The 24,135-nt window shown below is 35.1% G+C and overlaps 1 protein-coding gene across 1 annotated transcript; it reads left to right on the forward strand.

The window, feature by feature from the left end:
- The first annotated feature begins 4,536 nt into the window (after nt 1-4,536).
- Nucleotides 4,537-23,908, forward strand: LOC104094017 (valine--tRNA ligase, mitochondrial 1-like). The gene is made up of 22 exons (XM_009599869.4): nt 4,537-4,718; nt 4,808-4,858; nt 4,943-5,017; nt 5,595-5,654; nt 5,913-6,082; nt 6,204-6,276; nt 8,203-8,268; nt 8,343-8,426; nt 8,545-8,622; nt 8,902-8,985; nt 9,097-9,176; nt 9,332-9,389; nt 9,477-9,779; nt 9,862-10,032; nt 17,240-17,439; nt 17,835-18,240; nt 18,515-18,766; nt 18,856-19,356; nt 19,864-19,970; nt 21,694-21,793; nt 22,573-22,721; nt 23,519-23,908. Exons 1-22 carry the CDS (start codon nt 4,716-4,718, stop codon nt 23,682-23,684), a joined length of 3,237 nt encoding a protein of 1,078 aa, XP_009598164.1. The 5' UTR covers nt 4,537-4,715; the 3' UTR covers nt 23,685-23,908.
- The last annotated feature ends 227 nt before the right edge of the window (nt 23,909-24,135 follow it).

Genomic DNA, 24,135 nt, shown 5'->3' on the forward strand with positions numbered 1-24,135 from the left:
CTCAAAGGTCTCAACCAACAACTTGTGCAAAGCCAAATATAACGGGGAAACATATGCCAAAAAAATACATAAAAACATAACATCATGAGCATATTATGCCAGAAAAACGTTACATTATGTAGACACTATATAGACAGAAGTCAAATTTATGCGTATAAAATCAGTTAGTATCTATAATGTGGATATTGATTTATTTTCCTCTTGTCTATTGGCACAAACGTTAAAGGAAATAGTATAACGAGTTCAAAGTAATGTGCTAGTCAAAGAAATGTTTATATATTGACGAATTATTTTTTTCATCATTATTTTTAGGCCCACCATTTTTTTTACCACGTCTATCTGTGGTAATATAAGAAGAAATTCCGCAAATGGTTTAGCCTAGGGAGCTATGATAAAACTTATTCACTCTTAAAATTTACGTGTAACTACTTCGTCTATTTTAGTTAATCCAGATAGATAAGAAAACCAGTTTTACGCGCAACGTATATATTATATTTTAAAATTTTATATAAATATTCTTAAAGTATATATATTTGACGTGCAATTGTTGTGTATCATTTCGAAAGTATTTTTTGAATTTGATGTTGAGTTAACTGATATAATAGTTATAAATATTTGATTAATTTATATCCAATAATAGTATTTTATTAGAATGTATGTTATATTTTGGTACATAAATTTTATAGGAGTGTCTGAATTAAAGGTAATGGACATACTATTGTATACCTAGACAATCAGCATAACTTTTTCATAAAAAGTCTTGTTTTATATTTTTATTGTGATTAAGTTATATAAAATATATGAGTTTTAATTCTATGGCCGGTTAAAATCTGTATTAAGAATAAGAAAAATAAAAAAATGCTGGATGACATTATCCACTTTAGTTATAGGTTTCTACTTCATCTTTCTCTTATATTTCAGTTATGTTTTGCTTAAAATCAACAACAAACTAATTTTTGTTATTAAAAATCAAAATCAAATCAAACAAAAAATATGTCAGCTTTTTGGTTTGAGTTAGTTTTGGGTTTGGTTCGGTTTCCGTTAGGGGTATTAATAGTTTGGTTCGATCGATTATTTTATGGAACTTGTACCATACTAATTTTTTGGTTACTCTATTTTATATTATCAAAATTGAGTTTTTCAAAGGCATCCCAATTATCTCGGTTTCTCTTCGGTAATGGTAAGATTCAGTAAATTATTATTTTTTAAACGAGTCACTAATAAAAGTTAAAACAGCATAACACGTACTTACATATAACTTTAGCAAAACTCTCTAGACCTTTTTACTGTTTAAAAGGTGACAAAGTAATGGAACATGAAAGATAGCCGTAATAGAGATCCATCCCGTTGTTCAACAATAACATAAACACAAATGAAGCAAAAAAAGAGAAATATAAATTATATGAGTAGAAAGATATTAATAAAGTTGGGAATCAATTAAAGAATATTAAAAATTAAGTATCCAACAAGAGAAATCTAATATGAGAGAAAAAATATAAAATACCTTATGGCTTCCTGCTTAAAATCGATAAAATACCTTGTGCCTAGTATTTGAGATGATGAAGCTACTTTAGTTTCAACCGAAACAACAAAATAGGCTCGGGTGTTAAGGACTTTGGGTGTTAATTACATGGTGACTTGTAATTGTTTCCATATTTCAATGCCCAAGATTTTTTTAATGTTTTTATTATTTTTAAACTTAATATATAAAATATATATTTTCATATATAAATTTATTCGGTACGATTCGATATTGTTTCGGCTATTTTTATAAAATTTAAAATGTACCATAATTATTTGGTGTGATTATATATTTACATAAAAATATCTTCATAAACCTAAAAATTGGTTTAGTACGGTTCACTTCGACTGGCTTAGTCAAATTTTAAAATTTTATTGACACCCTAATTTCGTAAACGGTGTACTTATATGAAATAAAAAAATTTCGGGACGCCCTTTTTGGTCACCCTAATTTAACTTGTACCCACTTTTTAATTTTTTTTTTAATTAGTACTCAAAGTATAGACAACTTCGGGTCTTTTTCTCATCCTCCCTCTTCTTATTCTTTTTCGCTGTGAAAATAAAGCTGATAGTGAATCTATATGGTGTTTGTGAGCATATTTTAAAGTGATTTATGGTTTTACAGTAGCAAGTTGTCGTGGCGCTTTATCTCTTTACTACTGCTAATGGTTTCTTCATCTTTCTCTTCTTAATTGTAAAATAGATTTGTTATATTTATTGTTGTTTTGACAAATTGATGATTGGGGTTTGTTCTTGATGATATTTGGAGGTTATGTTTTCAAATTGAGCTCATTTGGAGGAGATTTAGGTGTTACTGTTTGCAATAAATTTTCAACATACGAAAAATAAACTGCAATCACAAAAGAACAAAGTGATTTTATTGACAAACATTGCGAGTTACAACTCTGTTTATCCCTTGATTCTTCCTTTGAATTGTTCTCCGTAATTCGAGGATTGGATCAGCGTATTCTCAAACGTAGGATGATATGGACCTCTCTGGATTATTTGATCTCCATGAAAGTCGATCATTGTATGGATATTCTTCTTGAAGTATTTGATTATCAAGAAGAACATTCATTGATCACGACAATATTTTATGCCTTAATTCCTTTGTGAATATCCCGATAATTTATGGGATTTTCTTTTGAGACCCCTTTTCAAGAGAATATGTATCCCTTTATATAGGTGTGAGTTAGGTTTATGGTAGAGTAACCTCCAAGCAAACCTAATAGATTCCTAGGATTGCAAGAGTCTTATAGTATCTTTAATTTAGAATTTAGCTTAATCCATTAAAATTTTGATGCCTACAAATGCCCACTACTTCAAGGTTTGTCGGGGTGTAGGCTTGCCGAAACTTGAATACGAGACTTGAAGTACTCGACCATCGCAACAAATAATTTTGAAACTTGGAGTTTTCGATTTATAGGAGGACGAGATGAAGGGCAGAACTGGTCCCACTAGGCGTGCCAATTTGTTTGCAATAAATTTCAACATACGAAAAATAAACTGCAATCACAAAAGAATAAAGTGATTTTATTGATAAACATTGCGGGTTACAACTCTGTTTATCCCTTGATTCTTCCTTTGAATTGTTCTCCGTGATTCTAGGGCTGGATCAGCGTATTCTCGAACGTAGGATGATATGGACCTCTCTGGATTATTTGATCTCCATGAAAGTCGATCATTGTATGGATATTCTTCTTGAAGTATTTGATTATCAAGAAGAACATCCATTGACCACGACATTATTTTATGCATTGATCCCTTTGTGAATATCTCGAGAATTTATGTGATATTTTTTGAGACCCCTCTTCAAGGGAATATGTATCCCTTTATATATGTGTGAGTTAGGTTTAGGGTAGAGTAACCTCCAAGCAACCCTAATAGATTCCTAGGATTGCAAAAGTCCTATAGTATCTTTAATTTAGGATTTAGCTTGATCCGTTAAAATTTTGATGTCTATGGTTACATCGTGTATTGATTGTTGGAATTTGAATAACAAGTTTATGTTTCTAGGCAATTTACACTTTAGACATATTTGGCCATAAGCGCATGAAGCATTGGTTGCACTTCAGATTGATTTTTTCAACCTTAGGGTGTGTTCTTAAATGTTCTGAAAAATATTTTCCTCCAATTGGAGAAAAATATTTTCCCTATCAAGAGAAGGGAAAACATTTTTCAAAACTCCTTCTCAACCTTCCCCATCCCCCACCCTAAATAAAAATATTATTAATAGTACTTTCTTTGCATGATATAAAAAAGTATTTTTTTTAATTTGAACAAAAAAAAAAAAACTTTCCTTTCATGTAGAAAAAATATTTTCTTTCATTTCAACAACAAAGTATTTTCTTTTCATGATGTAAAAAATTTATTTATTTTCATTTCAACAAAATGAGTATTTTCTTTTATTTCAATAAGATGAGTACTTTATTTTCATATTGTAGAAAGTGTACTTTCTTTTTCAACCAAAATATGAGTATTTTTTTTAGTTATGGAGCACAAATTTCAATGTTATTTTACGTAAAAAAGTAAAGCAACGCATTAGTTCATTTGGGTTGTGTGAATTTTTAGAAGAATACTTAAATTCTTGAAGAAAATAGAGTACTGAAAATGTTGGCTATTTGGGAGAGGGAGGGGGACGAGGAAAGTAGCATAAAAAAATATTTTCTACTCTCTAACCAAATACTAGAAAATATTTTCCGAAAAAAGTTTTTCGCTCACCAACCAAAAAAAAAAAAGTGATAAAACCACACATTTTTTATGAAAATATTTTCTTTCATACCAAACACTCTCTTAGACTCGATAAGTTTTAAGTTAATCCTAAAGTGAGTACGCTTACAATTTTTTTGTGCAAATGGTATAACTTCAAATTTAACCCCAAAAACTGGGGTCACTTGAGATCCAGGAAAGGAATTTTGGGCCCATTATCAAGCCCCGAAAATTGGGCCCATTATCAAGCCCCGAAAATTGGGCCGAATCTCAAACATCCATATACTCGCAGTATTTTCACGCAAACAGTTATTCGAAATTCCATCTAACAATCCATAACGGCTTGCCTTAGGGTACTTCTCAAAGCCTCCCAGTGTTTACTTGCTCAGTCCACTTTCATCGGCCGCCGGCGGCCATCTCCGACGTCGTTTTCTTCTTCGTACTTTAATCTCCGTCGCTGTATTTTCTCTTCTAAATCCGATACTATGGTGAGTTTTTCTCTTTTACTAATATATATCGTTTTTGAAAATTCAAACTTTCTCTAGTTTTTTATTGTTGTGAACTGAACTGATTGTAGGCTGACTCGTCGGGTAAATCACAAGAGACTGTGAAAAATTGTAAAACGGAGGTAAGAATATTTGGAGGTAGTTTTTTTGTGATGCACATTGTGGTAGAATCTGTTTGATTTAAATTATTGAGTTTCTGATAATAGGCGGCGGCGGCAGCATCAGACGGAAAGGAATTAACCCCAGAAGAGCTCGAAAAGAAAAAGAAAAAAGAAGAAAAGGTTTGAACACTGTTTTCTTTTATGTTTTCTTGTGATGGATGATTTCTCACAATGAACAATTGCGATTCCATAATATTTTTGGCGTTCAAATATCAATTCCTTGTTAAAGACCAATATTCTTTGTGATATTCAAGTGAATTCTAACTTAGGATTGTTGCAGTTGATTGATCGATTCGAAATATATGCATTGTCACAATGAATCAATGTGATTCGATAATATTTTTGGGGTTCAAATATCAATTCCTTGTTTAAGACCAATATTCTTTGTGATATTCAAGTGTATGGATTCTAACTTAGGATTGTTGCAGTTGATTGATGGATTCGAAATATATGCATTGTCAGTGTAGAAAATATTTTACTCTATCAGGTCACCTTTACTCGTTTTTAGGTAACTTGCCTTATTTTCAGGATTACAAATACCACTTTTTATGGATGGTTACCTATAATTTTTTCTTTACAATGACGGTGGATAGAACATAAATCTTTTTGCACTTTCTATATATTTCCTGTTTCTGAATTATTTACTGGGCTTATACTTGCTAAGTGGTCCTTTTTTTGTCTATTGGTTGGTTGGTAGGCTAGAGAGAAAGAGTTGAAAAAACTCAAGGCCGCCCAAAAAGCGGAAGCAGCAAAAAAGGTATAACTACTTTTTATTTATCTAATTATGTTTGATACTTGTCTATTTGGTAAATGCCTGTCTTGGTAGAATGGCTTCTGATCCGTCAATGCCATTCACTATATATCAGTTTTGGAGGAAAACAAATTACCAAACATTAGGTATCACTACCAAGACCTTCAGCAATCCCACACTGTGATAATATTATCAAAGTTTTAATAAGTGTTATCTAATTTGTGGTTTTCCCGAGCTTCTCTGACATGGTTCGTCTGCATTAAGGCACAGGGCGCCTCCAATGTGTCAAAGGCTGCTAAGAAGAAGAGCTCAAAAAGGGAAGGTGAAGAGGAAAACCCTGAGGATTATGTTGATCCAGAAACACCTCTGGGGGAGAAGAAGAGGCTCTCCCGTCAAATGGCAAAGACTTTTAATCCCAGTGCTGTAGAGAAATCGTGAGTTTAAAATTGGTTTTCACCTTTACTTTCTAATTACTCCTTGTTTTTTTCTAAATACTGATTCAGAGTACAATTCTTGTTAGAGCACAATTATGATTCTTTATGCTAACCTGAATAGGTGGTATTCTTGGTGGGAGAAGTCCAATTTCTTCGTTGCAGACCCGAACAGCTCTAAACCACCTTTTGTGATTGTAAGTTTATTTCTGACTTCTTGTGCTGTTGTTCTGAAGGAAGATATTGGTGTGAATAAATATCGAGGACATATAGGATAAATAAGGAGTTGCATTCACCTACAAATGCAACTATGTGTACTTTGATTTCATAGGTTGGGATGGCGCGGGTGCGGTGCAGGTGCTGTTTTAACCCGCAAAATTTCAACCCGCCCCGCATAAGGACTTTTACCCCCGTCCACCCGCCCCTCATCCACACCTGCGTCCACCTGCCCCGGCCCGTTTATTTATTTATTTATTTTGTTAGTTTTATTTCTTTTTAATCCTTTGGCTGGAATTTTCATTTGGTAAGGACTTAAGGTTCCTGTGGAATTGTCTATGTGATTTTTCTCATTTCACAATGGTATACACTATAAAATCTTTTAAACTAACAGTCTTAGTTTGTAATGGAAACCAAAAACCATAAACAACTGAGTGGAAACATAACCATAAACAACTGATTGGAAACATTGTGTCTATTTTGGTTCCATTTAGTTAAATCTGAAATTCTAAGATGTCACGTTTGCAGAGGAACCTGGAGTGCTACAAGTTGTTCCAATTAAACTAGGAAAAATCCTTGATTAAGATAAGAAATCATAAATCTGAATTAAGGACATAAAAGTAATATCTTTTGGAGTCAAAAACAGAATAATAGTAGAATATATCACTTTGATTTTCATAGGTCAATTCAGGTATAACAAATAACAAGCCTTGTAGGAGATATGCTAGATTCGCCAGTGCAATCTAGTCAAAAGCTTTTTATTAAACTACAAGGATAACTTCAGTCTTCATAGATAGAGAACCGAGAGAGGAAGGTGAAAGCCGAAGAAAGTTACCTTGGGGGGAAAGTTGTAATTTTGTAAAATTTTTAATCTTATCCTGCACCTGCACCGCACCCACCCGCACAGAATTAAAAAAGATTTGTTTCAACCTGCCCTGCAGAGGCGTATGTCTAAACCCGCCCTGCCCCGCATATGTCTAAACCCGCTCAGCCCGCAGCCGCGCCGCTCCATTGCCATCCCTATTCGTAGGAGAGTTTTGTAAGGAGAAGCACATGTTGGTATCTCACAACATAGCAATTTTTACTTACTGGAATTTTAAAGTTTGAATATATGTACATCCAGGCCTTTTTATTTGTTATCTTACCTTGCTTTGTGTCATGATGTGGATTTTGGAAACCTTTTTTCTACTCTCTTTCTAATGGATAGCAAAAGTACCCTAAACAATTTAGTAGGTATTGAAGAGGAAGGCAAGTTTCAGTTGCTCATTTTCCTTCAGTATGCTAGGACGGTTTTGTCAATTTCAATTGCTCATTTCTCCAGGATTTCACAGGGGAGGATGTTATTTTTTGAATTAGAGGGAAATTTATTTTCCTTCTTTTATTTTGGATAGGGTGAAATTTTATTAATCAAGACCAGAAACAAGTGTCGCTGGTAATTTCACATATGAATATAAAAAAAGTTCACAGATTCTGCAGTGAGCTAACAGAGTCAAACATGGCAACTCAAAATCATTTACAACAGCCATTTTTATCCCAAAAAGAAAGCAGAAGAATACAGTTGAGCTTAAGACTAAGTACAGAACTTTTGTCTGAAAAATTGGAGTTGTTTTTTCTCCAGAGTACCCACCAAACTGCTGCTGGATGGGATTCCATGTTATCATGGAGACACTGTTTTACTTACTGTTAATTCTCATATGGGCCCAAAAGTAAAAAAGCTACTGAGGTTTATATTGACAGACTTAACTGGTATCTTTTCATTTAGACAATTACTTGGTGAATTGTGTTACACTGTTACTCAATAATTTGTAAGGTAAATAAGCTGATGCCAAAGTCTTGCTTGTTACCGTGTACATGGTCTAGCTTGGACTCCTTTCTCCTGAGCTGCTTACCTCTCTGTTTAAATGCAGGTCTTGCCCCCACCAAATGTGACTGGTGCTCTCCATATCGGACATGCACTCACTGCTGCCATCGAGGTATAAGAGTCACCGAGCCTAGTTCTGAGTGTTCATTTGCTTATACGAATTTTATATTTTACCTTTGTTTCCAGGATACAATTATTCGTTGGCGGAGAATGTCCGGATACAATACCTTGTGGGTGCCAGGGATGGATCATGCTGGGATCGCAACACAGGTTGTGTGTCAAACATGTCAAATCATGACTTTAACATTTCTGCTGTTTGTTTGTCACTTGCACAGTTTATGGAACTGTGTGAGATTTTCTAATCGTGCATTGCGGATGTGGAATTCAGGTTGTTGTGGAGAAGAAGATTATGCGGGAGAGGAATTTGACTAGACATGATATTGGGCGTGAGAACTTTGTATCTGAAGTGAGTATATACGGCTAAGTGCTAGTAATTCCTTATTTAGCGTCTTAAACTTATTTTTAAGTCTCTCATTACTATCTCTTCATTCCCGTAAGAAAAACCACTTCAATGGCTCTAATATCCTTCCAATTGTTTCCTTAATCAAAAAAATATCCTTCCAATTCCTCTTTCTCAGTCTGGAATGTCTCTGTTGAAAAGTTAAATAAAGAAAATCAAATACTAATTTCTAACGATTCTTTGCACCCATAGATTTATTTATTGTACTTGCTAAGGTTTTTGTAGGTCTGGAACTGGAAGAATGAGTATGGGGGTACTATACTGCAGCAATTACGTCGCTTGGGTGCGTCACTTGATTGGTCTCGCGAGGTACAAATCGAGATTTACCCTTTTCTACCTCGGTTGGGGAAATCCTGAAGTTGTTGTAATTATACTTATTTATTGTGCTGTACTGCTGTAACACATGTTCTCCCAAATCAGTGCTTTACCATGGATGAGAAAAGGTCTAAAGCTGTTACTGAAGCATTTGTGAGACTGTCCAATGAAGGTCTTATATACAGGTATATAGCTCTTTTTCTTCCTCTGTCTGCCTCCTCTCCTCATTATGTGCATGTGAATGTCTTCTTGCTATGGGTAGGATGTAGCCATTTTCTTGAGTATGAGTTTCTTGAATTAGTTTTGACTCTATATTAACCTTTTGTTATCATCTATCAAGGGCTCCACGTATGGTGCATTGGGATTGTGTCTTGCGTACTGCAATATCTGATATTGAGGTGAGCCACGTAGCCCTGTAGGATCAGCTTTTAGTTGGTGTTGCAAATACTTCTTTATACACTGTATAAGTTACTTTCTGTTTGTAGGTCGAATATACAGATATCAAAGAGAGGACACTTCTGAGTGTTCCTGGATATGAGGAGCCTGTGGAGTTCGGGGTGCTGACATCATTTGCTTACCCCTTGGAAGGTGGCCTTGGTGAAATTGTTGTGGCGACTACCAGAATTGAAACAATGCTTGGTGATACTGCAATTGCTATACATCCTGAAGACAAAAGATACAGTCACCTTCATGGGAGATTTGCTATTCATCCATTCAATGGACGAAGGCTTCCAATAGTTTGTGATGAAATACTTGTAGATATGAATTTTGGGACTGGTGCTGTTAAGGTACTTTATATCGTTATATTTGAGTGTTGAGAAATAATTGCCTGAGTCCCAGATATTCATAATTCCTTGAATATCCTTGTAGATAACTCCAGCCCATGATCCAAATGATTTCGAGGTTGGACAGCGTCACAAGCTTGAATTCATAAGCATTTTTACTGATGATGGGAATATAAATAGTAATGCGGGCCCATACTTTGAAGGAATGCCTCGTTTCAAAGCTCGTGTCGCTGTGACTGAAGCTTTAAAGGAAAAGGTATCTTCATAACTTCTGTACTGTATTAGCGGTAAATGAAATGGTAGTGGACAACGTGCATGTATTGATACATAGAAATTTGTTCTAATTTATGATCATTTATGAGGTCTTGCATTTAAGAGATCCATGGGTGTCTCTTCATAAAAATACAACAACAGGCCTACCTTTAAAATAAAAATAAAATTAATTAAAAGATCCATTGATGTGATGCACCCACTTGCATCCGAAATAACCATGTATATCTGTCCAATATGAGTATGTCAAGATATATGAAGGATATTGAAACATAATAGCCATAAAGGTTTGACCCACCTCTATACATTCTAGTTCCATTTGAATCCATCATTCCATGTCCAGGAAAAGGTAAACAAATTTTTCTCAGGCATGTTTAGATAAATGAAAAAAATATTTGAACAATGTAAGATGTATGTTGTACATCTGTTGCCGGTGCCTAAAACATTCTATTAGGCATTTTGTTTACGACCATTCTGTAGCATCCATGCTCCAAAAGTGATGGAAGCCTAATACATAAGTATACTTCAAATACAATTTCAAATTTGCTATAAGCACACATAGAAATAATGTATATATGTACATAGAAATAAGTATATATGTCTGTGTGGGTATGTGTCACCGGGGGCAGATCCAGGATTTGAAGGTGGCGGGTGCCATATTTTTTACCATAAAGTTTGAGTAGTGTAGTTGACCGGTTCGGTTCCTTATCAGTTTGAAATTAAAGTTATTTTATCAACAAAATAAACAAACATTTTCAATAGGGAAATCACGCCTCTACTACCCGCAACACAACTAAAAGCATCATTTTCAATAGGCAAATCACATTTTTTCTTATATTTGTCTAATTAAAAGTGATATGTACATAGAAATATGTATATATGTCTGTGTGAGTATGTGTCACCGGGGACAGATCCAGGATTTGAAGGTGGCGGGTGCCATATTTTTTACCATAAAGTTTGAGTAGTGTAGTTGACCGGTTCGGTTCCTTATCAGTTTGAAATTAAAGTTATTTTATCAACAAAATGAACAAACATTTTCAATAGGGAAATCACGCCTCTACTACCCGCAACACAACTAAAAACATAATTTTCAATAGGCAAATCACATTTTTTCTTATATTTGTCTAATTAAAAGTGAATTTGCATAAGTAAAGAATAACAACATTTTCAATAAGGGAATCATACCGTTTCTGTTAAAAAGAAATTTGCACAATTAGAGCCACAATAGGGCAATCCCACTAATTTTATGAAAGTATAAGAAAAAATATAACGTCTTCAATATTAATATACAAGCAAAAACCATTGTGAAGAAAATACTTATTATATTTTTTTTATTAATGTAAGTGCTAGATTTAAGCTACATCTTCGGATAATTAATTGAAATCCAACACAAAGATAGCTATGCATTTTGCATCAACTCGATCCTTATTTCAAAACTAGTGAATTTATCTGCGCTTCGCGCGGTCATAAAATCCATAAGTGAATTTACGAAATCATATACGTATATCCATATCTGTATAATATGAAGCTGGTCATTACATTGATAACGTGACACATCTCATAAACCAAGAAAGGTATTTGTTTTTTTCCCCCTTCTTTTTTGTTTTGCTTTTTATTCTCTCATTCCTTGCTTTCAAGATATTTTAATTAACCCTCCCCCCACCCCACCCTTAGAATTCTCTTACCAAATGAAAAAATAACAATCGATTTGTCTAGGAAGCGCAAAAGTCATCCGCCACTAAAGTGTTCTCATTAATTCTTGAATGGTTATTCAACTTCTCATATGAGTAGATAATACATTAATTGCAATAGTTACGAGTATTAATGCATGATTGAATTATATTGTGAAATTTCAGCCTTTTTTCTCCCTATTCTGGGTTCTAGTAATGCAGTGAATAGCAGTCTCTTTGTGAAAGTTTTACTGATGTTGCCTTATTTCCTTTGTTTTCTCCAAGAAATTCACTTTCTTGAAAGAGAAGAATCCCCATGATTAGATCCTGTTTGGACATAAGAATTTTTTCACTTTTTGGCCATAAAATTTCCAATTTTCACTTGAAGATGAATTTTGGAATTTTTCGAAAATTTGAAAAACTCCAAAAAATTATTTTTAAAATTCACTCAGATCACTCACAAAAATTCAAAAACAACCCAAAATTATATTCATGTCCAAACACAACTCTAATTTTCAAATACCATTTTCACTTAATTTTTTTTTCACTTTTTTTTCGAAATTTTACCATTCTTATGCCCAAACGCTTACATGTTCCGCTAGAAAAATTAATGTCTTTATCTCTATGAATGTCCATGTTCCTGTTTATGTGTAAGAGTAGTGATCTGGAAGATCATATTTTATAATGTAATTTCAACTTAAAATATTTTTAGTCGTTTTAGTAGGAAGAAAAAATAAAAGAGATATAAGAGTATACCATGTGCTAAAACGAAAAAAATAAGAAGATAAGTATAACGTAACGAAATTTAAGATAACAAACAACAATTACCTCACACAAATTAGAAAGGTAAAAGAAAATATAAAGGCACACCATAAAACAATCCTAATTTCTTGATGAGACTTATGCAAGAAACAGTTCTTATGAAAGGATTAATTATTTATGTAATATTTCCTTTTGGGCTTCTAACATGAATTGAAAAAAATATGAAAGCTAGAGAAAAAAAGAAAATTAGTTTTTTTGGCCTAAGAGGTGCCAAGTCTTTAGAACATAATCAACATGCAAATAAGAATATAAGTTGTGTAAATTCAGAGAAACAAAACACAAAAGGGAACTAACATCAAACCACATGTTTGTTAGCCTTGAACTGTTGAACATCTCGTTAAGAGTATCAACCAAAAATAAAAAGAAAGAAGATCACCATTACTTAAACCAGAATATTTCGAGATATAAACCTCATCATTGCTAGAAAATATTGCTTCTAAAACACAGAAAAAACTTCAATACTTCTGATATATATATAAAATCAACTCTAGTTAATTACTTGTGTTTTAAAACACAACCTATCAGTCTATTTGTTAAATATTTGAACTCTCGAGAATAGACATTAGTTTCTTAGGTCTCTTTAATTACAACAATAGTTAGGGTACTTGATATGCTGACAAAAAAAGGGTATTCAACATGAAGATAAATGCTGCTAATTAAGTAAATAGCATAAAATCTTATTCACATATTTTTTTCCAGCATTTAGCAATTAAATCCCACATACAACAATACTACATCAACATTAAAAAAGGGTACTTGACATGAAGATAAATGTTGCTAATTAAGTAAATAGCACACAATCTTATTCAAATACTTGTTTCCTGCATTATGAAGTTGAATCCCACATATAACAACAATATATGGAATACCGTACAATTGATAAGTAACCCAATTCTGAATAAAATTGTAAACATTAAAACAAATAACAATACCCCAATAACTAAGGAAAGAAAGCAACAAATACTTCATCTGAAGTGAAAAAAATATGTGAGGAAGAATGAGATTCAAATAATGCTCAAGAACACACGTGACTGTGGAAATGATCTAAAACTAAGTCACCTCGTGCAGAAAGGTTCCTTTTTTGCCGGAGTCCTCAATGTCTAAAACGTAGCAGATAGTACAAGAAAAGTGTATTGCTACATTCTTTAATTTGAAGAGGCAGTAGAATTGGTCAATTTCTGAATATGAGGATTTTCCGTTTTCGATTTCAATGTAATGAACTCCTTTACCATTAATTAAGAAAGATAAGAGGTGTGAGGATTTGTTTGGGTATTGAAGAAGAACGCTTCTTATTTTGATTGCTCGCTATTTTCTTAATACAGATTGCTGGCAGTTATTATTATTAATTGAGAAAGTGAACGGATCTTTTGAATATTTTTATGAACATAATTGTGGAAAAAATTGGTGGAAAAGCCAAAAAATAGAAAAAAGATAGCAATCCTCAACTATGAGAGGTGCCACATCAGCTTTACTATTCCCAGGTTTATAATTATATATAGATAATTATCTATGCAAATGTGATTATTCTCTGGATCAAATTAAAAACAACGTATTTTATAGAGTAATGTAGAACTAGATTAATATAATGTACGTTTCAAAAACAATACTTGAAAATTCATGTTTTCTCTACCCTAATGCGTACAAAGTTTTCATCACAATTTAAAAACAAAGAATTCTAAATTGAAGTGAACAATCATAGAAAATCACAAAATTTCATGATATAATAAACACAAGAAATGAACATTTAATTCGATCGTAATCCAAGATTGCTAGTAAGATGAAAGGTTTTCAAACTTGATAAAAGAAAGTAGGATTTAAGATTAAGAGTCGTGACTTTGGGAGAGGGTGGTGGAAGCGAGGGTGAGGATTAGCGTGTCTATTTCCGGGAATCAGTTCGGATTCATGCCGAAGCGTTCGACTACGGAAGCCATTTTCCTTGTAAGGAGATTGGTGGAGTTGTATAGGGAGAGAAAGAAGGACTTGCAGATGGTGTACATTGACCTAGAAAAACAATACGACAAAGTCCCAAGGGAGGACCTATGGAGTTGTTTGGAGGCTAGAGGAGTTCTTGTGGCTTACACTATGGTGATAAAGGACATGTATGATGGGGCTGAAACGCGGGTGGGGACAATGAGAGGAGACTCGGAATACTTTCTAGTGGTGATAGGATTGCACCAGGATCAACTCACCTTGGGTCAGTAATCCAAGGAAATGGAGTGATTGTCGAGGATGTAGCACATCGTATTGGAGCGAGGTGGATGAAATGGAGGCTCACATTCGGTGTTCTGTGTGATAAGAATGTGCCACCAAAACTTAAAGGTAAGTTCTACAGAGCGGTGGTTAAACCGACTATTTTGTATGGGGCGGAGTGTTGGCCAGTCAACAACTCCCATGTCCAGGAGATGAAGGTAGTAAAATGAAGATGTTGAGATAGATGTGATGACATACTCAGTTAGATAAATTAGAAATGAAGATATTCGGGATAAGGTGAGTGTGGTCCCGTGGAGGATAAGATGCGGGAAACTAGGCTTAGATGGTTCGGACATGCCCCAGTAAGCATGTGTGAAAGGTTGGCCTTTGTGGGTCTGAGGAGAGGTAGAGGTAGGTCAAAGAAGTATTAGGGAGAGGTGCTTAGGCAGGATATGACATTGCTTCATCTTAACGAGGACATCACATGATAGGAGGGTGTGAAGGTCAAGTATTATGGTGGAAGATTAATAGGTAGTCGTGCGTTTTTCTTATCCATATTAGTAGTATTAGTGTTAGTCATGTACTTTCTTATCTTTTTAGATTTCTATCACTGCCAACTGTTTCTTTCGATTCGGTTTTCTTATTATCAAAAATCTTTCTTTGAGTCAAGGGTCTATCGGAAATAACCTCTCCATCTTCTCAAGGTGGGGATAAGGTCTGCGTACACACTACTTTTCCTAAACCCCGCTCGTGGGATTACACTGGATTTTTTGTTGTTGTTGTTGTGAATTCTCGATCGCTTCGAGGTAGCAGATAAAAAAGTTCAATCAAGGAGGAAAAAGATAATGTAGAAAAAAAGAGGGAATGGGATAGACGAATAGGGAAAAAGATTGAAAAAATAGGAAATAAAAAAGACAACGAAAAGGGAAAGGACAAAGAAAGATAGCTGGAAGGTTACCGATTTAAAGCAAACTCACTTTGGACCTCACACTAATAAAAAACCTTTAACATGTTTTCAACCATAGCATTGGCACCCATCTTAAGTTTGAGATTGTGGGCGTCAAGCTAATATATTTAACATATTTTAGAAAATAAATATATAAATTTTTTGCCAAGCTGGCAGGCGCCACGTCAACCCCCACCTTTCAAGGTGGATCCCCCGTGTGTCTCGGTGTCTCTTTCCGTGTGTATGTACAGACAAACACACAAATATGGATGCTATATGAAAGTACAACCTAAGGCAACATACTTCATATTATATTTTATAAAACGTTCTGTATTGATTACAATTAAAGTATCATTGAAATTATGTATTTATGTTGAGCGGATATCTTTTTCATTCCAGTAGTTTTAGTGTTATTTTCGTATTTTCTTATTCTTAGATTTCAATTACTACCGGTTGTTTCTTTTTTTTTTTTGATAACCGTGGTGTCCGGGCCAGCTTGCGCGCACCTCGACTAATTCCACGGGATACCTGCCACCTCCTACCTGCAACAGGTACCAGGTAACTCTATCCACCAAGGTTTGGATAGATGGTAAGGAATCACCTAGTATTTGCCTCCGCTGGGATTTGAACCTGAGACCTCTTGGTTCTCACCCACTTCATTGACCACTAGGCCACACCCTTGGGTGCTTATTATCCTGTTGTGTTACCGCTTCTTTTTCCATGGCTTCTTCACTACCATATTTCTTTTTCAACATTGTGAACTATGCTTTTCTTAAGCTGATTGTCTATCGGAAACAAGCTCTCTACCTTCACAAGGTAGGGGTAAGAAAATACCTTCCCCAAAGCTCACTCGTGGGATTATACTGGGTTTGTTGTTGTTATTGTTGTTATGCGAAGCTAATTAACACATAAATTGCAATAAAGCTAATTCAATGAATAGGTAGAGTCAACTGGACAATAGATACTGCTACCTACAAGCGAATTAGTTTCGACATTGAGCTGTTCTATTCATTAAAAAAAAGAGTGCTGCTGCGTCTCGGTTGAACAAATAGGCGTGGGGAAGAGTTTGGGGGGGGGGGGGGGGCTACGAGCCCTTGAATGCTTGGGCTGGGCCACTTCGAATGGCATGATCTGCATGCAACTTATTAATGGAAACAAGTTATGCCCTAGGGTCACAGTGGCATAGGATATATGAGCAGATCTCCAGAAGCCTTGTAGTGGTTTTCCGTCTTTTTGCCAAAAACATTTAACACCTTATACTTTAGACCTAGTAGAACTCTATAACATAAAATGAGATGGATTTTGAGTATTTAATTATTTGGATTTGGGTTCCAACTTTTCTTTTTGATATGTAACATCATCTCACTTTTAGCTTTATGAGTTCTTGAGACTTTTGAATTGTGCTTAAGTTTTTACCTATAAAAGTGGGTTATATTTGAGGTAACCCCCAAGAAGAAACTGTGTTATGTAACATTGGGCATAGGACTTTATATGAGAGACTGGAATAAGTCAAAAATAGTAACCTGGGATAATCGGATGAGACTGAGTTGCGTCGACTGTTACAGGGTCTCTACAGGGATGCTAAGAATAACGAGATGCGCCTTGGAATTTGTTCAAGAAGTAATGATGTGGTGGAACCTCTTATAAAGCCCCAGTGGTTTGTCAACTGCAAAAGTATGGCCAAACAGGCTCTGGATGCTGTTACGGATGATGATAACCGGAAAATGGAGATCATCCCAAAGCAATATGTTGCTGAATGGAAAAGGTAATTGTTGATTTGGCCCAAAAAGGGTGCTTTGATCTATGTTGATTATTAATAAATTCAAGGGTTTAAATGAGATGCCAATTTGTGTCCCCCACGGTTCTACCATATGTAGACTAGTGCATTTTGATGGGTTTAATGACTCTGTTTTAGGTTCTTCTATTCAATATCGTCTTTTATTCATGTTGGAAATGGATAGTTTATCATTTGCTTTTGTGGAAGTATCTCATCAGATATAGATGCATACATGCATAAAACTTGGTTGTGATTTTTGTTATGGATTTTAATCATAAATTTTATACAGGATATTTTGTGCCATTTTTTCATTTCTTGATACATCACTTGCTTAAAAATCTGTTCTGTTCCATGTCACGAAGACTTATGTGGTGAACATGCAGATGGCTTGAGAATATCCGTGATTGGTGCATCTCAAGGCAGCTTTGGTGGGGTCATCGTATTCCAGCTTGGTATGTGACACTGCATGATGATAAGCAGAAGGAATATGGTGTATGCGACGATCACTGGATTGTCGCTAGAAACGAAGAAGAGGCTCGAGATTTGGCTTGTAGGAAATTTTCAGGGAAGGAGATTGTTGGGCTCACTCAAGATTCAGATGTGCTGGATACCTGGTTTTCTTCTGGTCTTTTTCCATTATCTGTATTAGGGTGGCCAGATGATACTGCAGATTTCAAAACATTTTATCCAACTTCGGTTCTTGAAACTGGACATGATATTCTCTTCTTCTGGGTTGCACGTATGGTGATGTTGGGAATAAAGCTGGGAGGTGATGTGCCATTTACGAAGGTTAGCAAACTTCATCATCCCTCATAGAAAAAACTAATTTTTCTTATTGAGCTTTATGCTCTTAGTGGAATTTGATTCTTTGAATCTTTTTGATTATCAGTCGGTATCATTTTCCCCAAGATAGCCATGATCCATGGTTTTTTCAGTGCCTAAAACAGAATTTTAAGTGGAGTGCTTCTGAAAGTTATATTTAGTAATCCGTGCATGTTGTTACGAAACTTGATCTTTCTGTTGAGATCACAAAAAATCTTGTTCTTTTGAAAATGCTTTGCAGGTTTATTTGCATCCAATGATCCGTGATGCACATGGGCGTAAGATGTCCAAGTCATTGGGAAATGTTATTGATCCTCTTGAAGTTATTAATGGAATTGAACTTGCTGGACTTCATAAGAGATTAAAGGAGGGTAACCTGGACGCCAAAGAATTTGAGAGGGCAAAAGAGGGACAGGCAAAGGACTTTCCTAGTGGTATTCCTGAATGTGGTGCAGATGCTCTTCGATTTGCCCTAGTCTCATACACTGCCCAGGTTTGTTACATTTGTAATATACAAGTTTAATAAGTCGTTTCTTTTGACTTTCTTTGGATAGTATTAACTTTCTTAATTTATCCTTCCAGTCCGATAAGATCAATCTGGATATTCAAAGAGTGGTTGGGTATCGTCAATGGTGTAACAAACTGTGGAATGCCATTAGGTTTGCCATGAGTAAACTGGGTGAAGATTACACCCCTTCAACAAAGATAGTTCCTCGTGAAATGCCTTTTAGCTGCCAATGGATACTCTCAGCACTTAACAAGGCCATTGCGAAAACTGTCTCATCCCTGGAATCTTATGATTTCTCCGATGCAGCAACAGCGGTATATTCGTGGTGGCAGTTCCAGTTGTGTGATGTTTTCATAGAAGTAATCAAGCCATACTTTGCCGGTGATAATCCTGAATTTGTATCTGCAAGAAGATTTGCTCAAGACACCCTGTGGCTTTGTTTAGATAACGGATTGAGATTACTCCATCCATTTATGCCATTTGTCACCGAAGAATTATGGCAGCGCCTTCCTGCTAGCGGGAATTCTATAAAGAAAGAATCAATAGTGATAAGTGATTATCCTTCAACTATAGAGGTATGATTTAAGCACAAATTTCATGTCCACTAGAAAATAGACATATTACTTCTGTCCATTATCAAAAAGAAAATAGACATATTACTTCTGTTGGTTGGCTGTTAAAGTAAATGTATACTTCCTGTTTTTATTTGACTTAGGTTAAAGTGTAGTTTTTTCCCTCCTTTTCCTCTTTCTTTTTGCTGTTGGTTTTTGTGTGATGGTATAGATGCTTAATGATTACCCTGAGCTGCGTAGGATCTATCTCTGAAAAATCAATATATGGAATCACACATGTACCTTGTTAAACTTCTCACCAAGTATATGTGAAAAGAAAACCATGTAGTCTATTTATTTTGCAAGAAAATGTATTTGGATATGTTGCTTGCTTGAGGGTCTGAAAAAGGCAGCTCATCAAGATTAGTCTAGTAGTAGAAAACAGGACTTGTGTAATGCTCCATGCTAGCTGCTATATGATTCTTATGTTGTCTATTAACCGTGTTGCTCTACGTTTGTTCACTTTTTCAGAGCTGGAATAATGATAGTGTGGAAGCTGAGATGGAAAAAGTATCATCCATTGTTAAAGGATTAAGGTCGAAGAGAGCATTGTTGCCTCCAAAGGAGAGATTTGCAAGGTAAATGTTCAGGCGTTTCCTGTGTCTTCTGGGTGAACTTATCTTTTCATATAAAGAGCATTTCAATTGACATTTTCTGGTTATCTTTGGTATCTCTTCGGCAGAAAAGTTCTGTATGGTGTCCATTGGTGTGTGAAGTCCATGTTATAAATGCCCTATGCTCACTATTCATCGTCTGTTGGGCATTAAGAGAAAAATCCGTCATGGTTTGTGATAGGGGTGGCAAACGGGCCAGTCGAGTCGGATATGGACGGGTCAATGGTGTGTGAAGTCCATGTTATAATGCCTTATGCTCACTATTCATTGTATGTGTCGGATATGGACGGGTCAATGGTGTGTGAAGTCCATGTTATAATGCCTTATGCTCACTATTCATTGTATGTTGGGCATTAAGAGAAAAATCCGTCATGGGTTGTGATAGAGGTGGCAAACGAGTGGGTCAGGTCGGATATGGACGGGTTAACAACAACAATAGACCCAGTCTAATCCCACAAATGGGGTCTGTGGAGGGTAGTGTGTACGTAGACCTTACCCCTATCTAGTAAGGTAGAGAGGCTCAGATATGGACGGGTCAAAAATGGATGATGCAAAAACGGATAAAGTATCCGATCCGACCTATATATAATACGAATAAAAAATGGGTTAATCGGCGGATAATACAGATATCCATATTATCCACGGCTTCTTGAATATGATCACTTTTGGGAGAATTCCTAGTCTCCCAAACATAAGAAATTCTCAATTTGAGTCTTTGCAAATGTAAAAGTTAAACCCATTGGTTATCTATGTGGATACTATGAATAATATCCATATTTGACCCATTTTTTAAAAAGTTCATTATCCAACACATTTTTAGTGGATAATATGAATGTATAACTGTCTTTTTTTATACATTTTGCCACCACTAGGTTGTGAACACGAGCAAACTTATTCACACGAGAATGGTTGAAGTACCATAGAGCACTTTTTGAATGAAAAACAAGTAATATGCTGGATAAAGAGCATGTTTGGTGTTTAACGTCCGTTGAATATGCGGTTGGTCAATTTCGGCTTTGTGATTGTTAGAGATGTAGAAGGTTGAATAACTCTTTGAAGTGGTGGCAAGCAAATTCGTCCTCTACGGTGGAAAGAGTTAAAAGTAGTCACAATTTGGGTGGGAGTATAATACAAATAAAGAATTTTAAGTGTCTTTTCAATTAAATATTCGACAATCAAAGAATTAGTTAATTTCTTCATCCCTAATGCAATCTTTCGTCTTAGTTGTTTGTACTTTGTAATGTCAGTCTTTCTTGCCCATCTTTAGGAGATTGGAATTAGCTACTTCAGCTTTCACATTGCTGTAACTGATATTTATCTTTTGAGTTTTAATTTCTCTAGGGACCTATGCTAAATTCCACTAGATATATAATGTATATTACTTGGACGTAGGATACTAGTGTGTTATGATTAATATGTTTGTGAATCATTCAGTCAGTTATTATTTCAGCACTTTCTTAGTGCTGCAGTTTTAATACAATTATCATTTCTGAAAAAAATAAATTGATCATTCAGTCAGTGATACAGCCTTTTGATGCATATAAATGATTGCAAGAGTGATTGATATGTTAGGCTTTCTTTGTATTGCTTGATATGGATAGTTTGGTTTGAGAAGAAAAAGCTTTTTCGTAAAGACAATTAGGATTTTTGGCTTTCCAAACTAATGGTGGTGAATTGCTTTCTTTAGGCGAGAAGCATTTGTGCTTTGCCGGACAAATGATAATGTGGAGACGATAAAAAGCTGCGAACTGGAGATTTGCACTCTAGCCGCATTGTCATCTTTGAAGGTATCTCTTTCTGTGTCTGGCTTGGTTCATTTTGATTCTTGACTTCTTTGATGTGAGTTAGCATGACTGTGCTGTAAAAACTAGTTTTGTTGTTTTGCGATTGCATTACAGCATGTTATTCATTCTTGTCTTCCCTATTCTTTTTTTGATAAAGCAAACAATTTTGTTAGTAATAGGAAAATCTCACGTGTGCAAAAAGTATACCAAAAAGTAGAGAATCTATTTCCTTATTTTGTTGGTACCTTTCCTCTCCTACATGGTATGAAGCTGGATATGTTCAAACATCCTTCAAACATACTGTATGTTGCCCTAAATATTTCACTTGGCCTTTAAAATGTGATGACCACTCAGCAAGTCATGATCAACAACAACAGCCTTGCCCCAATCTGTCGAGGACGAAATAGATTGAGACCTTTGTCCTTTTGAGGGAAAAATGGAACTAGATGAGTGATACTTATTGACAAATACCATAGTCCTGCCTGTGCTTATCATTTTAGTGCAAGGTTTTATTGGAAGGGGCAGTGGTTGGTGAGGCAAATAGAGGTTTGACTATTAATTATGTGGATGGATGAACTGGGTGTAAAATCAAGAATAATATAGATAGCAGTAATAGGGAAGTAAGAGGGAACCAACAGAGACTAGTGTCTTTTGAATATCCGATGTATGCATATGAGTCGACTATTCAGTGGCTATTATGTTGGATGGATGGCATATACATGTTTTTTATTAAATTTTCTTATTTTTCTTACAGCGTACATTGCTTGATTAATTTTCATCAGGTCTCAAGTGACAGTGATGCAGCTCCAACTCAGTGGCTGACAGAAGTTGTGGATGAGTCCATCACAGTTTTTCTCGAGGAAAAAGGGACTACTATTAACCCAAAGGATGAAGTTGAAAGGCTCAAAAAGAAGAGAGAAGAGACGAGGAAGTAAGTGAAGTTTCATAGACTAGTCTACCGTTTGCAAATTTTGATTTTCTGACTAGTAAAGTGCCTTTGAATTGCTTTCCGTGGACATACTATTTATTTTTTCTATCAAAGAGAAGCGAAGTAAAAGCTTTTCCATTTGGTATTTAATTGAATCACTATATAAGGCTTGCAAAAAACAGGAAATTGGTGTTTGTCTTGCTTTTCGAGCTACTGAAACCTGAGGAAATTTTCAATCAGTTGAGTTGCAGAGGTCATTGAATTACATTGAAAAAGATGGCGGGCGAATAGGAAAAATAGTGTAAAAGATCAAAAAATGCTTGCAAAAAACAGGAAATTGGTGTTTGTCTTAGTTTTCGAGCTACTGAAATCTGAGGAAATTTTCAATCAGTTGAGTTGCAGAGGTCATTGAATTACGTTGAGAAAGATGGTGGGCGAATAGGAAGAATAGTGTAAAAGATCAATCTAGCTTTTGACTTGATATTACTATCACTTTTCCAGATATTCATCTTCTTAATATACATCTGGCATGTTATTTCCTTTGATAATCCGAAATCTTGTTCCTCCCTCCCCTCATATACACGTGAGTGCTTTCATCCGGAGGCAATTCAACCTAGTCTTGTTCAATTATTAGTGCATTCGTTTGATGAATACTGCAGAATGCAATTTGACTTTTTTCCCTTCAGCTGTCTTCGTTCAAAATACTCAAGTATATATCATGAAATTTGAGTCAGTTTATATGGTGAAGTTAACAAGCTGTTCAATTTGCCATGTTGTACCGAACCTTTCTTCTTTTGCAGGCAATATGAAAACTTAAACAAAGTCATGAGTGCCTCTGGCTACAAAGAGAAAGTTCCGCCTAACGTCCATGAAGACAATACATCGAAACTTGGTGTCCTCAAGCAAGAACTGGAATCATTCGAAGAGAATATTGAGCGTCTCAGACGTCAAATTGAGGCACTATAGTTGCAGTATTTTCAGGTCCTGCGGAAAATTACCAGTGACTCTAACCTCTCGATTGTTTCACCCATTTGGTCCCCTTTAGCATTGCAGCTAAGTTTGTTATTGTTGAAATTTGTGATACCGATAGGGGGTCTCTATAATTATCAGAAGCTTTTCTTCTGAAACACTTGAATCTTTTATTGAATTTGGTCCAGATGAATTATATACTAAAGTTTCGTTGTGAATCACATTTTGCCTGTTACGTATCAGCTCTTTATCATCGGACTTGGTGTAAATATCTTTGCAAGTATAAACGCAATGAATAGTTCGAATTATAGTATTTTTTTTGACTTGTTTATTTTCAACATTTACCTTATATGATCAATTTCATTATAATGATTATTTGTGCCTTTTAATAAAAAGTTTCTGAAGATGTTTAAAATTGTGGAGATGTCAGTTTAAACTTTAAAGGAGA

The sequence above is a fragment of the Nicotiana tomentosiformis genome, chromosome 7 (assembly GCF_000390325.3).
Source record: "Nicotiana tomentosiformis chromosome 7, ASM39032v3, whole genome shotgun sequence".
NCBI classification, from domain to species: domain Eukaryota; kingdom Viridiplantae; phylum Streptophyta; class Magnoliopsida; order Solanales; family Solanaceae; genus Nicotiana; species Nicotiana tomentosiformis.